A 17383-nucleotide genomic window follows, 5' to 3' on the forward strand; every position below is an offset into this window, starting at 1 on the left:
TCAGTAAATTTCTTAACTATATTCATAGATAAACGTCTGTAGACGGCACATTTTTATAGTTTAAATTCAATTGTTTAATTGTCCAAATTCGCATTTCATAATAGTTTCGATTTATTGTGTTATATTTTCTAAAATCTATAAGATGTCGTTAACATTTTTAATTTCATTTCGGCTTGTCGGTTGCTGTGAATTATCTTCACCATTTAATGATTACGTTATTTTGGTAATGATAGATTTCTAAAATTATACGAGGTTTGGGGCTAAAGTCATGGCAACTATTTTTTTCTTGTAGATATGTGAACGGATCACAAACGTATATGTGTCGTGTGGAAGTTCTGCAGGCATAGTGGGTATACAGAACAAAAGATGGCTTTGTGATAGCTGGTAGTAGCGCAGCGAGGGCTGAGAAGTCAGTCAGTCGGTGAGTGTCGTGAGAGATGGAAGTAATCCGGGTTGAGCTGCGCGCTTACATCAAAATAGCCGTTCTCCGAGGTAGAAATGCGATGGAATGTCACAGTGAAGTAGTGGTAGCTCTTGGGAATAATGCCCTACCATACCGTACAGTAGCACGGTGGATAGGAAATTTTCAACAAGGACGTGTGTCAACCAGTTATGAGCAACGTTCGCGGCGACCTGTCAGTGTGTGGACCGACGTGGCACGTGCCGTCATCGAGCAGCTCCTGGATGAAGACAGACGATGGACGCTACTGGAGTTAGAGAAGGCAAGTGGTATCGATAACGCATCGTACACAGGATATTGCGTAATGAGCTGAAACTGCGCAAAATCGTATCGCGGTGAGTACCGCATGCACTAACGGAAGTTCAAAGGTGGGTGCGCTATGCAATATACTCCGACCACCTTGCACGCTGGCAACAGGACGGCGATCAATTCTTGTCACGAATAATTGCCATAGATGAATTTTAGGACAGGGGATACGAACCAGAACTGAAACGTCAGTCCCCTGAGTGGCGATATGCTGGATTACTAAGGGGGCAGAAGGTCCGCCAGAATTCTTCCCCAGTCAAATTGATGGTGATCGTCGCGTATGACGTCAGGGGTGTCATTGTTTGCCACTTTCTTCCACATATCAGAACAGTTACTGCCCAGTGCACAGTACTGCAGGCACTACCTGATGCGATAGGTACGACGTGGCGTTCGGGGAAAACGTCCGGATCTTGTGGACAGTGCAATAATCCTGCACGACAATGCAAAACCACATGAAGCAGAGTGTGTAGGGCAGCTACTGCGATGTTGGGGATCGGAAGAATTGGAGCACCCAACGTACTCTCCCTGCATTTCGCCCTGAGACTTTGATCTTTGTGCGTCAACAGGTGACTCGATTCACACATGGTGCGGCAAATGCTGAAGCAGATAGTATTCAGTGTCTCCCACATCGTTGGCAGCGTGTGGTGTCAGTAGCAGCGGACTACTTTGACGGTCTTTAGGCCCAGGTTTGTCATGCTAACTTTATGTGTTCTGTGTTGTCATGCTTTTGCACCGGGAAGGCCATATTGTCCTGTATACTACCGTAATAAAGTAATGTGTTACGATATTTCAGTGCTATTCATTGTCCACACATATAGTTAACATCTTGTCTTTTCTTCTGTAACTTACGTCACATTTTTCAACCGTACTGGCATCTTCACGAAAAAAATAGTTGCCAGGACTTTTGCCTCAACCCTCGTATATAAATAAGGTGGAAAATTTAATGAATTAGAACCAATCATCGCAGTTTCTCAGGTAGATTGTGTTTTTTCTTTCATCATTTGACAGTGCGTATAATCTATGATCGGGATGGTTGGGAATGTTATTTTCTTTTTGTCATGTTTACATCATTTTTTTTGTTTTGACGTCATAAGTTCTCATTGATAATTTTTTTGTATGTGGGTCTTTTTGGGGCTCTATTCTATGCTCTTTGGTTTTGAGATTTTGACGGATATCACATAATTTATTCTTTGAGTTGTGCACGAGGTTTCCAAGATGGCCAAGAAGAAGGATGCTGATAAATCTGCTCAAAATACTGATGGAAACAAACAAGAGAAGAATGGAACGAATGAAGACGAAGAGCCAAATTTTGATGATCCTGAAGGATATGTTGATAACATTTCCGATGAGGGTGGGCTGATTTTGTATACTGGTTATTCTAGCATATGGTTCATTCACGTGGTGAAAATTGAGGTGAATGTTTCTTCCAAAAAGGTGACATTTCGCTGAAGATCGTTTAGTGACTCCTTTTGTATATAATGCATCAGAAGCGACGAGTTTCTATTTATTTCATCCTGTTTAGTTGCGGTGGTCATTACTTAACCTCTACAATATTGATTGACTCGATATTTTGGCGGTCACTTGTTTTATTGTGTTTGGTTGTTAACCTGTAGTCCAGTTGTCTTGAAATAGAGTCCATTATTTTGGTGTATTGTATTTTAATTTACAAAGTATAGGAAGTAATTTGAAGGTTGTGTAATTTGTCTTGTTCTCTCTCTCTCTCTCCGTGTGTGTACAGTATATAATATGTCAGCTTTGTTTTTCATCGAACATATACCTAGATTTTCCATTTTGTTTTGAATAATTGTTTAGATACTGTGCTGTAGTTAGTACCTCTTGCAGTTTGCAAATCAACAATTCTCTCCTGATCTTCCACATTTACGACTGATAGTTATTTATGTAGAGATGATACGTATTTTCAATAATTCAGTCACCCAGCAGAAAGAACTCATGGTTATTTTATTTTCATTAAAAATTCCAGACCTATTCATGCAGGTTTTATGAGGAGGTTATGATGGGTAAGCCCTAAAATTTCAGACCTGTTCGTTCAAGTCAGCTAAAAGACATGATTTTCTATACACTTTAAACAAATCATGATGCTATTCAGAATTATACAAGGAAGCAGCTTCTTAGTTGTTGCCTTATCCCACCCACTCAGTGTGTTGCATTTTGCGGATAATTTTCCTGAGTTAAACCTTTTTCATCTGGTCATAATTTTTTTACTTCATAAAAATGTCTGCAGCAGAAACAGCTTCCTGTTTGATGACAGACTACAATTCCCTTAGGTATCTTTTTAATTAGGTTTATTTTTGTTGTGATCAATTTCACCTCTTGAACATCCAAAATAATGCTGTCTGAAGATTCTAATTATTGTTGGTGTGAGGTGAAGTGTCTTGTATGGTGACCCCCAGCTTCTTCAGAAGCATGTAGATTCTCGTGATCGTGATTTTGAATCTAGTGAAACCACATGCTTTTTTCTTGAGAAATACTAGGACATCAAAGATGCTTGAATTTACTTTTTAAGTGTCCAAATTCTCCTTGCCTTGCAGATTTGCTGGGAGATCTCCTGAAGCAGAAGCCCCGGGAAAGTGATGGAGTAGAATCAGTTGTGGTAGTGGATGGAGTTCCACAAGTGGGACCAGAGCGTATCGAGAAGCTGTCTTCGGTAATAAACAAGATTTTCTCCAAATTTGGTCCAATTGTCAATGAGTATTACCCTAAAAATGAACAGGGGCATACCAAAGGGTGAGTGCTTATTGTAGAGGAAGACTTTATTCATTATGTAGGCCTACTGTATTAGTTTCCGCTAGATTTGTTTCCTAACCGTTCTGTCTCAAAATTGTCATCACATTTCTGTAGTTTGACCTGAACTGAATAAAGGGAATACCAGTACTTTCATGTAGTATGAGTAGATGTTATGAGTATTCATAACGGCATACAGCAGCACATCTGAGAATAACATGGTTGCAGTTGCTTTGTAGAGCTAGCGGTAAAAGTCCTTCTTGGTTATGCCTCTGGCTTACCAGATTCTGAGTACGATCGCAAAACGGATAGTCGCTTACAATTTCAATCTTTCGCCCTCATTTCAAATGCTTTGATTCTTTTCTTGAGGCAGTTTGTAGCAAATTTTTCTACTAACCTTCATACACTCGTTCATGGCCTGTCACATCTGAAAAGTTTATAAAAGCCCTCAGGACTGCAGTAACAAGGTTTTGTTTACTATTGATAGACTGATCTGATCTATTTTGAGGGAGAGATTATGAAAGAAGCAAGTGCAGAGCAACCTTAGTCAGAGCACACACTTGTTGGACATGGGACAGGAGACACGACTGAAGTAACTTGTCCTGTCCCGTGTCCCATGGGCCACGTACATGCGCATCTGTGGGTCGTTAGTTAAGATGTCCTCTAGTGATTTGGAAGGCTTGTTCTTTCAGTACTTCGGGAATTACGAAGAAAATGGGTGACTAAAGGAAAAAAAAAAAGAGAGAGATTTTGGGTCAATTCATATAATGAGGTCTGCCAAGAGAATGGTGCTTTAATATTGGCTAAGAAAATTAAGATCCTTCACAATTTCATACATTTTATAGAATGAACTGGGACACGTTTAAGAGTTACTGTATATGCTTAAGCCACTAATAGAGAAAAATTATATCAAATTCAGTGATCCTATTCTACCAGCTGAAATATTATTGAACACTCATGCTGAATGCTTCGCCTATTTCTTGCCAGATATTTTCACATGTGGACCTATTTCAATAATCCTTTAATCTGTAATTATACAGCACTTCATGTTTCTCCATTTCCGCTGTAATATTGATAGTAGTTACCTCTGTTGAGCTGCACATATTTGAATCACTTCACCAAACTTGTGTGTGAAGAGATGGGACACGTCCTACAAAATGCAACAGGCGATAAATTGACGGGACATGCCCGCTGACACTTGGGACAGATCATGTCCTTGACCGGTAAGTGTGCAGGCTTCCTCTTGATTGCACGTGCTGCATCCACTTGGAACATGTCCTTTTTGTCGCATTCTGTGCGTCGTGTCCCTTGTCCAATAAGTGCCGTATGTTTAAGGAAGGCCACCAGTAACATAGGTGGGCCTAAGAAAGGGTGAAAGAAATTTTAGGCCCAGACAGGTGCAAGATAATTGGTCTGAGAAAATAGAATGGCTTGGAAAAAAATCATTCAAAACTGGTTTCTCAAGAAATGATGCCGGCCTTCTATAAGCAGTGGAGCAGGCAAGGAAGGTGGGCCTCAATTTTCTGTGCTTATTTGCACCTCTGCCTTGTATGACTTGATTTCACAGTTACACAAGTTAACTTTCTGCAAATTTAGAACACATTATATTCATTTTAAACAAATGTTCTAATATGCTCCCATTGACATTTGCAAATGTATAGGAACTGTACTCAACCAACCAATCAAGAGCTGGAATAATGGAGTTCATTCCCTTTTGTGTTGCCCGGTTTTGAGATTGGGACTATTTCCTATGGGATAAGATCCTCACTTACCCTTGTGAAAAGAGTAAATTCCTTTCTAGATCTCCAAATCAAGGGAAACTAGTTCTGGAATTAAATCCAGTTTCTAATATCATTATGTCCTCATTTATGGATTGCCGTTATGACAAAGCATACTGTTCAGGCCTTTGCATCTGTGTTTCATACATAAATTTATCTAAACCTATTTGAAAAATATCTGAACCAGGAGCAGTTACCCCCATCCCTCGGGTTATATTTTCTCTGTATTATTTCGCTGAGTGAACTGGCTTATTACCATACAAGCTTCAAAATTATAGCCTTTTTAAAATTTTGTATTTGCTTACTAACATTTAAATGAAATATCTTTTAACTGGAGACATGTGCTTGTCTTTTAAGGTACATCTTCTTGGAATACAGTAATCCTAATCATGCGCTGGAGGCTGTCAAGACAACCAACAACTACAAACTGGACAAGCAGCACACGTTCATTGTCAATTTGTTCACAGATTTCAAGAAGTAAGTACTGTACTTTAAATTTAAATCTAAGATCATTCTTTATCAAATCTAACAAATTGAATAAAGACAAAGTGATATTTCAGTGAAGATTCACAGATATGATGCAACAAAATTTATAAAATTATTAATCCAGTGTCTTATAACTTACCATAATTTCATCTTTTTCTTTGACAATATCATGAGATTTCACACATGATCTTTATAAAGACTTCAATTTATGGGTTTTTCAATATTAAAAAATGATCATGCTGTCCTTAACTTCTGCTGCGATGATGATGATGACATAATTTAAGTATTTAGTTTTGATTACATTTCTATTGTTTTGCTTAATCTGTTATGCTTAAGTGCAGCTTAGAATTGTAGTGTAGTTATTTTTATTCAATAGTATCTTGCTAGCTCAATTGCTGTTTATTATTTATTTAGTCTGATTCAGGACACTCTAGATTTGCCATAAGACACAGAATAATACACAATAACAATTTTGAGGGAAGATAAAGAAGATTAATGTTTAAAAAAATGATAGGTTACAATTAACCATGTTAAATGGCATGAACTCCATATAAATGGTGACGAAGAATTGAAATGGAGTATTTGATGAGTGAGGCGACTATCTCATCTTGTAGACTTCTCGCTAGTTTTTTTGTCGCCATGTGACAAAAGATTTGGGAATTGTTCCCCTGGCGCCAAAGAAAAGTCCAGTCACCATAATTTTTTTAAGGTTATATGATTCAAGAAAGAAAGGGATGGTTGGATTATAGATACCCTTCTTCTCATTGTCTACGTCAGTGGGCTGAGAGGCTAAAGATTCAAAGCGTACTGTAGGATCAATAATATCTGCTTCGTTCCTCCGTCTGTCAATCGATATAATATCAATCCTGCGAGTGCTGCCTCCTTCAGCGTTGCAGTGGACTTCTTCGTACACTTCTAGATTTTTGAGACGAAGAGTATTAGCAATCAGGTTTCTGATGATGTTATGGCGTTTGATCCTAAGCAGTTCTCCTTGAGGGCAACTCCCCAGCACAGGTGGTAAGGTTTCATACTCACTGTAGTGTCTGCAGTGGCCTGTGCTGGTAGAACGTCCCAGCAGAGTACGTACTGGTGCAACCATCGCAGTCATCTTCAACATCTCCCTCCATTCCGAACAAGTTAAACCATCCCTTCTGGTAACCCAAAAATTAGCAGCAGGAACTTGAGCAAATAACTCAACACCTCTTCCTTTCTGTATTCTTTTCGATATTTCAATGTATAACGGCAGTTTTCATTTCTGTTAGTGCTTAGAAGGTTATACCGTAATAATGCAAATAATTCCCGCATCCAGTTTTAAGGAGGGTCATTAAAAAAAAACCCAAATAAAACTAAAACTCCTTCCAACAAAAGAATAACAGGCATAAACAAGCATTTCGTATCACTCCTTAAGGTACATATGCTTTTTATATGATGTTAGTTTATCTCTGGAAACCTAATAGACCGTGATTAAATCTTGTTAACCAGCACTGCGTACCGTGGAAGCCTATGATGTGACTAAAACTGTTAGCTGGCATATTCACATGTACTGTAACTGCGTACAATATCTGTTCTACCTCTTTTCGTTAATTTAATCACACATTCTATTTTTAATGTGTGATGCTTCATGAAACACCTGCGATTACTAGTTTTTTCTTGAAGTTTAGTTTTGCTTTTTCGCCTAACACAGGTACAACTTTCACTGATACTGTACTTTCTTCCTGCTGCGTTGTTTAGAATATTCTCTGCATCTTCAGTAACACAAAGCTTTTCTTTAACTGTGAAGGAGTGATGAGAACTTTCTTCACTTGATGCCATGGACAGTGTTGAAGTATAACAGGATTCCGGTATTTTGAGGACGCTTGCATTTTCAGGTACCATTTTGTGAAAAAAGGTATTCGCAGAGTATTTGTGTGTGAGAGATGGTATGCTCATAAGGGTATTGATCATGATCACCCTACATTAAGCTCATGGGTATGTCCTGGACGACACAGTTTATTATTGAATTGCTGGGCATCACTTTTTTTTTTTCCCCCCGTTCAAGGTATGAAGAAATTCCAGATGAGTGGGAGCCCCCAGAACCTCAGCCATACAAGGATTTGGGTAACCTACATTATTATATGTTGGAACCAGATGCATATGACCAGTATTTTATCATCACTGGGAATGGCAGTACTGTACAGGTGTGGCAAAACTCTGCTCCTGAGCCTACAAAACTAGAGGAGAGAGCGGTAAGTGTTTGGTGTCATGTTCTGACGAGAGTTTAGTCTCTTTTGTGAAATGAGTACTGTCAATTTCTGTTTGTTATGTTGTTCTTTTACTTAGTTAACATGGTCTTATGGTGAACTGATGGCACTAAAATGGATGGATACAGCTTGATTAGCTGTGTGTGTTTTCAGAATGGTTGCTTTTTATGGGTACTTTGAAGATTTTTTTTATGCAGTAGATATTTTTAATATTATAGTTGTCAAGGACCAAAAATTGTAGGCCTATTCAAAAACGAATTCAGAATTCCATTTCTGGAAATTCAAACATCAATTTATAGTGATGCGGTAGCTGAGTGGTGTAGTCGTTGGTTTCTCACCAAGGCAGCTGCATTTCAAATTCCGGCCAGTTCACATAAAAATTTTGAAATGAAAAGTTGTTTTTCTGTGGTTCCAATTCCATGTAAAACTTTAGGTCCCGAGGCTATGATCGGAATCTCAACAGCCATGTTAAACTGCATGCTTCTACGAATGATTTATTTATAGATTGCATCGATGCAGTTATGTATGCGACAAAGCTGTGAAATTCGATCTCTTTGTCAGTATAATCTCTTCAAACTTCGTCCATTTCAGTGCATAGAGCATTCTGACCGTTCGCTACTTGCTTTAAAATCTTTCCCTGTAATACCCAGATTTTGTAAGATTTCACACGCTTTAAACTTCATAATTTCATGATTTATTGTGTTGTCTCTTGCTTCTATTAACCTACTCCAGAACTTATATGTCCACATTTTTAGTATTTTCCTTTCTTCACACTGCAGAAAGCGTCAAGAGGATTTTTTCCCCTAATAATTTGTATGGGTTACGCCCATACCAAATTATACACGGCTGTACTATGTATTTGTGACTGGCCACTCACTTCAATTTCTGCAGCATATTCTAACAAATTCAATATGAAAGATGCAATAAAACTGCTTGCTTTTTTTTTCACTCCTGCTTGTGTACTGGACGCTTCCTAATTATGCACTACACTCGACTGCACAGGAAAACTGGAAATGCAAAATCTAATCTAATTATTTATTATTTAGCGTATGGCATTAAAAATAAAAACACACAGTCACAAATTACAATGGTACAATTTCACCTTCAAGCTCTGCAAATAGTCATACAAGAAGGATTTGGGTCAAGAAAATCTTTTGGGTTACCCTGATAAGCACTCAGGGGCCACTGTTTCGCTATATGACGAACTGTTTGCTTAGGAGCACCGCAGCTTCATTCCAGGGAGGGAAGTTTGCCCCATTTATAGATAAAGCATACCTGCCAACTTTCCCGATTTAGGCGGGAGACTCCCGATTTTCGACAGTTTTTCCCGCCTCCCGATTATTCTATTATTTCTCCTGATTTTAGCTTATTTTTTGGTGAACTTCAAACATTTATTTTCAAATCCCACCGTTTCAGCTTTTTTACGCCAGTGACCGGAAGTCCTTTGCTCATTGGCTGCTTTCAAACGAAACATCGATGTTTATGAATGCAAGAAATGTTCGCGAATGTACGATGTTTATTGAAACCTGTACATCGATTGTCAATCTCTCGTTCTCGCGTTGTATGTTGGTGTTCGTTCACATCAGTCTAGTCGATTCCATTCTCTTTGGTCGATTCTAGAAACTTGTCGCTACATGTTGAGTGTTTCTTAGTAATTTAGTGACAGAATTTCAATGATAACTACTAGTGACTTTTCTAGAGATTTTACGGGCCATTTGGAGACAATTCAGACTAATTTTTATTTATCTCAATACAGATAAAACAAGTGTTTTGTCCATACATTGCTCAGAATTTAAAAAGAATGATATTTGCGTACCGGTCGCGACCATCCATAGTAACAAGGGGATATGCACGTTTTAATTTTCCGTTATTTCTGTCTGTACGTACGTGCGTACGCACACTCATCACGAGAAAACGGCTGAAGAGAAATTAATGAAAATCGGTATATAATGTCGGGGAATAAGTCGCTACAATCTAAGCCATAATTTTATTCATGCTGAGTGAAATGGTAGTTTAGGGGAAGGATTGAAATTTAATTCTCAAATATTTATGTTATTATTGGCCCTATCGATAAATACTACATAACTCAAGTTATATACTTTACAATTTCCTATCATTTACGTCTTATACATTTTTACCGTACCGGCTATGATGATAGAGATATTCATGGATTCTGATTTTTTTGCTAAGTCCATATCAGCGCCGGTGTACGTGAAAATGGGTGAACAGAATTTTATGTAAAGTCGCGGAATAAGGAACTACAGTCTACGCTATAAATAATTTTATTCACTCTGTTCAAAATGGTAGTTTAGGGGAAGGTGCCAAAAATTTAATTTTTAATTACCTATCTTACTGGTCATATTGAAAAGTACTACATAACAAAAGTTACAGAGAATACAATTTCCGATTATTTATGTGTTATTAAGTTTTACCGTATGACTACAATAATATTGGTGTTGATGGTGATTAAATTGTGAAGATAATTACAGTATAAGAATGAGAAAAAAGTCATGAAGGAACAATTGCTTAAATAACACAAGAGGTTGTCTGAAAGAAAGGAGGACTCACTTGACATTAGATGCTCTAAATCACAGATTTGGAAGAAAATTAATTGTGAAGGCCTCCAATATAGAAAGCTCATAAAATTGATCAGCAATAACATTACATTGACCATTGTTTGTTGTGATGTACTTTGTGTATTCTGCTGCCATTTATCTCCGATAGATAGGATTACTGCTGCGTATTGAGTATAACAGCCTGCCTCAATATTGGCGGGAAGTAGCTGGGGAGTGGGGAGTTAGATATCTCTCTTCTGTAGCATGCCATTTCGCTGGTTTATAAATTTTCTGATACTACTGGTACGTAACACACTGGATCAGCATAGTATTCCAGCTATTCAATCCCTACTCTGAGGCAGTGATTGGAATGAGCAGTGTGCACACTTAAACGGAATAATTACACAGGAGTACTCACGGCTGTCTGCAGCCTGGTCATTCTAGCTCTGAAACTTTAGAACTGTTAGATCGACACCGTAGTACATTTGGCTAAAAGTGAGAAATTGTGCTGTTTTCATTTTATTGAATATTTCATATGACAACATTGCTTTTTATCACAACATTCATACTGGTGTCATTGTAATGACCTATGTTGACTTTAGTTGAGAAACCTATAAGGACAGTGTTTCTAAGAATTCCGTAGTGAAGCATAGGTTCGTCAGCTAGTTATTTGATCCAAATAGCATTGCGCTTTGCATAATCGCACGGGCACTTGGTACAATATATTGATCTATGCATTTCCTAAGTAGCCTAATGGCATCTAAGTGCATGACTGATTCACACATGCGTTCATACTATTTTCAGCAGGCTTATCAGGGACCGATCATCTCACTCACATACTTTCTGTGAGGGAATAGAGATGTGTAATTTTTAGCCTTGTAGCCTCACATAGCTACAATCGGGCTTTGAGACAATAAGTATTATAAATATATTGTAGTACTGTATTGTGGAAGACATGTAGAATAAGCAGTTTTGATCAATTGTATCTCCTGATTTGTCCTGATTTTTCATATCAAAATCTCCTGATTTTTGGTTTTGTAAAGTTGGCAGGTATGGATAAAGTCAGCGCTCTTTACATGGCCTGTCCTGATACGATTGAGGGTTGTCCAGGTTTTGTGAGGTAGGTCAAATCCTCTTGGTATTCTTGTAATACAGGGGAAGTTCTGATACTCAGCTGGAGCCATGGAAGTCTATTCGTGAATCCAAGCCTGCTGCAGGCTGAATTTGTCAACTAGGATTTTGGCAGTCCTTATTGGTGGATTTCTGGACCGAAGTCTGTTGTTCAAGGCGTTGGGTATATATCTGTGAATTGGCAGATTGGAATTCCTCAGCAGCTTCTGGTACTCACGCAGCAAGGCATTCTTTTTCCGTAGTTGAGGTGGAGGAATATGGCTCAGAACTGGTAACCAAGAAGTGGGGGTAGATTTTATGGTTCCCGATACAATGCGCAAAGTATGATTTAGCTGTGTGTCAACCAGTTTTGTGTAACAGCTATTCAGCCAGACTGGAGAGCAATATTCTGCAGTTGAGAAGACGAGGGCAAGGACTGAAGTTCGTTAGGTGTGGTGCCACACAGTTTGTGGATGATATTGATCCATGACTGGAGTTTAGCTTTTGTCATCTTCAGATGTTCCTTGAAGGACAGTGTTCTGTCAATGGTTACTCTAAGGTATTTTGGATGTCTGTTGTGAGGAGGTCTAGTGTTCTGGAATTTGACATTAAGTTCATGGTGGTCCAGTTTGTTCTTGAGATGGAAACCTGAGACTTCAGTTTTACTCAAACTTGACCTAAGTGGCCACTTACGAAAGTACTGATCTAAGGTGGCAAGATCAGCTGTCAGCGTATCTTCGGTGTTCCCCATAGATTTGCCCTGCGTTGTGAATGCCCAGTCATCCGCATAACCAAATGCTTTGGAGGCTGTTTTCGGTAAGCCTGATACAGCAGAGATGCTAGTATCGATCCTTGAGGAAGACCGTTACTTGTCCTTACTTGTCTTGTTTCCCAAAATTACACGAAACCTCCTGTCTGTAAGCATGTTTTCGATGAGCTTTGCGATTTTCTTGCAAGGTATTACTCAAAGCAGTTTGTAGACGGGTCCTTGTCTCCATATTGTATCGTATGCTTCAGTAAGGTCCACGAACACAACTGAGGTTTTTAGTTGAGTTTGAAAACCAGCTTCAGTGTGTGTAGTCAGAGAGAGAACCTGGTCTATGCAACTTCGATTTGAGCAAAAGTCCACTTTTTCAATGGGTAGATGGTCAAGAACTACTGAGCCAATTCTGTTGTAAAGAAGTCTCTCCAGTAATTTGTAAACAACACTCAGAAGTGCAATTGGGCGGTATCTTTGAGGATTTTTACAAGATTTACGTGGTTTGAGAATGGCGATGATCTTTGTTTCAGAAGTTGAGGGATGGACCCTGTTTCTAAGATATTGGAGTAGAACCTTGCTAACCAGATCATTGCATACTTCCCAGCATGCACTAAAAATTCTCAGTGAGTGCCATCAAAACCAGGGGCTTTTCCTGATTTCACATATTTTAAAGCCGTAGCAACTTCCTCTCGAGAGAATGGACAAGAAAATCTGCTGCCCTCAAGACTCTCTGTTTTCAAAGCTCTGATTTCCATTTTGATTGCAGTATTTTGGTTACGATCTTTCAGAGCATTTGAACTTGACACGATATGAGATGCAACTTTGTTGGGGTTTATAGGAATAGTGTCTCGAGCTACTTGGCTCCCATCTCCTAATTTCCTTAACAAAGACCATGCCTTCCTGCTTGAATGTTTGAAGTCGAGGTTTTTAACTGTTTCTATCCATTTCTGTTGGCGAGCAGTGTCCAGGCTGTGTAATAGTTGATCTAATAATAGTACAGTAAATCCTTTTTTATCCGTATCCTGATAGGCCGGATTTAGGTTAATCTGGACATGAGAAAAAGAGCTATACATTCGAAATTGGTTAAGATGTCCATCTCTAGCGCGTTTCCGTGGTTATTATGCCATAATTTCAAAGTCCCAGGATGTGTTCTATTAAATACATGCTAAAGAAAACTGGATAGCACATTTACGTCACTCTTTAGTACGATGATATATATATTGGTATTACTCTTTAGTACGTTCGTAACTACCACCATAAGAAATTTAAATTTGCGTTCCCGGCCATGTTGCGCACATGACAGGCCAGCGGCAACTGGCCTGGGTAAAGACTTGGTAGAGTACTTAATTTCACAGCCCCAGAGCGCGGTTGGGTGTTGGCCTAGAGTTGCAGGGAGCGTCAGTTCCAAGCCATTCTTATCTCTTTGCATCTGACAAGTTGGTGCTTAATTTTAAATTCATGAGGTCTCTTTTAGACAGCGTGGGTTCGACCTGATTCCGTTCTTAGCCGCCAGTCCGTCTAGGACTAAACTAAGAGCTAATTGTTGAAATAGAATCTTTGAGATGATGCGGAGGCCGAGAGTAACAGTGCGTGAGAGAAAGGTTTGAGAAAGCAGTGCGTGGTATGTCGCGGTCCCACGCCCGCAGTTACTTGTTATAGGACTTGCATGTTGTAGGGAACCACATACTATTCTTTGACTCTTGATATAGTTTCAGAGAAATCTTTCGCTATTACCGTATTTACTCGCTTATTAGACCCCCTTTTTTCTCACTTTTACAGCCAAAAATAGTAAAGGGGGGGTCCAACATGCGATAACCTCAAAATTTTGTGCAGTGAACACATGACTTCTAGGTTATAAAGAGCTATAAATTGTACATGTAAACATTCTATACGTACTATTATTTTCAAACTTAGAATGTATTTAAGTTATACTGGCTATTTTTGTCGGAAGGCAGTATTGCTAAACGTAAAAAGACAATTAACGGTGAACACGACTTTTAGGCCTACAGTACATATAAAAGTCTGTTTTAGATACTCATATCACGTCATTTGTTACATCTTATTCCTCTGGTGAGGCTGATGTCAGGAAGGGCATGCGGCCGTAAAAACTCGCTACGAAGATTTGTCTCACTTCATACTCGATCCCGTAGAAGAAAGGGATACGGGTATCGTGTTATCATATAATTAAATATTGATACAAAAGAACTTAATGGCCAGTCATTTGTCTCTGTCAGTTCAGCAGTAGGCCTAGCGCACAGTAAACCTGATCACTGCTTTCGTTTGAATTATCGCCTTGCGCCGCCAACTTCCCTGCCTTGTTACCGGCGTGTCGGCATTCTAAGTGACGTCATTTTCACTGCCATCTCTCGCCAGTCGCGTCAGCCATGCTTCATTCTCTTTGAGCCATGCACTGCACTATAGAAGCCACTTCTTCCGAATAAAGCCATGCCAAAGCATCAGCTGATAACTAGCGTATGTTACGAGTTATACTTTCGAATGTAATACATAGTAACTGGAAACATTCTTTTGATAACTGCGGCTGTTGAAACACAGACCCTTGTTTTTAAGCACATTTCATGCTTGTTCTCTACATTTATCACATCAGCATTTGCATAAACAGCTGTCCATGAGATAAGACAGACCACTTTGTTTACGTTAGGTGTATTATATCGCCCTGATAGTGCCAAAAGTACGACGGAAAAAATAAAAATAAATAACAGGAAAATATTCCACATTTATGGATATCTACAGGTATGGCGGTAATGCGTTTTGTTATCATAATGCTTAATTTCACACGTTCGTTGTCTCTGTTTTTATTAACCCCTTAAGTGTGCATGACGTCTTTAGACGTTTTCGCGCTGGGCTTCTACAGTGGGTATGACGGCATTAGTCGATTGTAAAACTTATCGCGTATGTATCTTGACGGTGAAGACATACGGCGTGTCCATGGAATCTATCACATTAGTTGATATGTTTTCCACTAGATCACATTGTGTATTGTACCGGTTACGACTTGTACATGAGTATTTTTTGAGTATAAATGACATCTAATTATCACGCGTAATGTTCTGAGCACGCCTGGTTTGTTTACCGTCAGCGGGGCAAGCAAGCGATTGAAGGACAGCTGTGAGCTGTGACATAGCCACAGGGGCTAGCTAGACCGCCCGCCCGTCACACCACGTGTTCCCAGCCTGGACTCGTATATTCTAGATTCCACGTCACACCTTCCCGAATGTTCGACGGGGAAAATTTTGTAACTCTCGTAATAATTATGCTAGCGGCTTGAGCGATATGTCATCTTGTTTGGGATCACCTGAATGTCGCAATGCTAGAGTTTTAAGTAAATCCATCGAGGGATTCAGGAGATATTCAGTCAAGCCGTATTGTGACGTAGACGCCCTGGATCGAATAAAAGGAGGGCCCACTGTAGCCTGTTCACTCAGTTACAGCTGAGTAGTCAGCGTGGACACTCTCGCTGCTACTATAGTCATGTAGTGACAGTCCCGTCGAGGAACTCTGTAATTTTCTAAGTATTCATAAAGTGAACTTGTATTTCTCCAAGTGTGGGAGAATGAATTCTTCCAAGTATTCTCAAGTGGACTTGCAATATTTCGAGTGTTAAAGAACATTTTCTAAGTCTTCATAATTGAACTTTGTTCGAGACTGGAATTTTTCCAATTATTCATTGAATGGACTTGTATTATTTATGTGTGTTAAATTCATAATTGGACTTGTATTATTTGTGTGTGTTAAAGAATGAATTCTTCATAAATTGAACTTGCAATATTTGCGAGTGTTAAGAGACTCATTCCTCTAATAAACAGTGACTTATAAACTTTGCCGGTGATGAACTCTAACTTCATTCAACGTCTTTAAAACATAAATTCAGGATTTCACCTGTGTTTATTCAAAGACTTGGATACCTTGCCAGTGATAGACTATAAATTTATTCATGTGGATGGACTTGTGTTTTTCGTACATGTTCACTCAAAGACTTGTACATTTGCCAGTGTTGATTCAAAGACTTATAAATTTCGCCAGTGATAGACTGTAAATTTATTCATGTGGATGGACTTGTGTTTTTCGTACATGTTCATGCAATGACTTGTACATTCGCCAGTGTTGATTCAAAGACTTATAAATTTCGCCAGTGATAGACTGTAAATTTATTCATGTGGATGGACTTGTGTTTTTCGTACATGTTCACTCAAAGACTTGTACATTCGCCAGTGTTGATTCAAAACTTTATAAATTTCGCCAGTGGTGAACTTTAAATCTATTCAGATTTTCATGTGGATGGACTTATGTTTTTCGTCCGTGTTCATTCAAAGACTTGTACCTTCGCCAGTGATGAACTTAAAATTTGGTCATAGTTTCATGAGAAGGGACTTGTTTTTTTTTTTTCCAGTATTTATTCAGAGACGAAGACTTTTGCTAGTGGTGAACTCTGAAATTATTTATAATCCTCGTATACAGAGAGATATCAATTTACGAGTGTTAAATTTTGAAAGTCTTGACGAATAATAACCAGTGACTTCGCTAATAGGTTAATCACCCAAGGTTTTTATGAACTCGGATTTATCAGTACTGCGAGAATTATCTTGGAGACATCAACCCTCTCAGTCACATTGGACTGAGGTAGTAAATGATTATCTGCAACATCACCAGGATCATCGGGGTTCAACCTGGGCCTCGAAAGTTCGAGGCATCTCTACCTTCTACCAGTCCAGACAGTCCAGCAGCTTCTGTACAGAGTCCCTGGAATCTTCTGGAACGTGTTCCAACCTGCTCGGCTTGGTGAACTGGAGAATCCGAGCCATATTATAGGAGTATGTGGAAGACAACTTATATCTACCTGGAGGTGATGTGCAATTTCATGTCTTATATGAATAAACTCATGTTCAGTCAGAGTCAAAGTTTTCTTGTAGATAGGACCCTACCTCCTG

The 17383-nt window shown here is 39.0% G+C and overlaps 1 protein-coding gene across 1 annotated transcript in view; it reads left to right on the forward strand.

Annotated features, from left to right (window-relative positions):
* The first annotated feature begins 1950 nt into the window (after nt 1-1950).
* Nucleotides 1951-17383, forward strand: part of eIF3b (eukaryotic translation initiation factor 3 subunit b) — a 142695-nt gene continuing 127262 nt past the window's right edge. The window contains exons 1-4 of the mRNA XM_067150355.2: nt 1951-2117; nt 3316-3511; nt 5644-5763; nt 7811-7997. Of these exons, the coding sequence (XP_067006456.1) occupies nt 1982-2117; nt 3316-3511; nt 5644-5763; nt 7811-7997 (639 nt within the window). The 5' untranslated portion in view covers nt 1951-1981. The remainder of the gene's footprint in view (nt 2118-3315; nt 3512-5643; nt 5764-7810; nt 7998-17383) is intronic.

This window comes from Anabrus simplex, chromosome 6 (assembly GCF_040414725.1).
Source record: "Anabrus simplex isolate iqAnaSimp1 chromosome 6, ASM4041472v1, whole genome shotgun sequence".
NCBI lineage: Eukaryota > Metazoa > Arthropoda > Insecta > Orthoptera > Tettigoniidae > Anabrus > Anabrus simplex.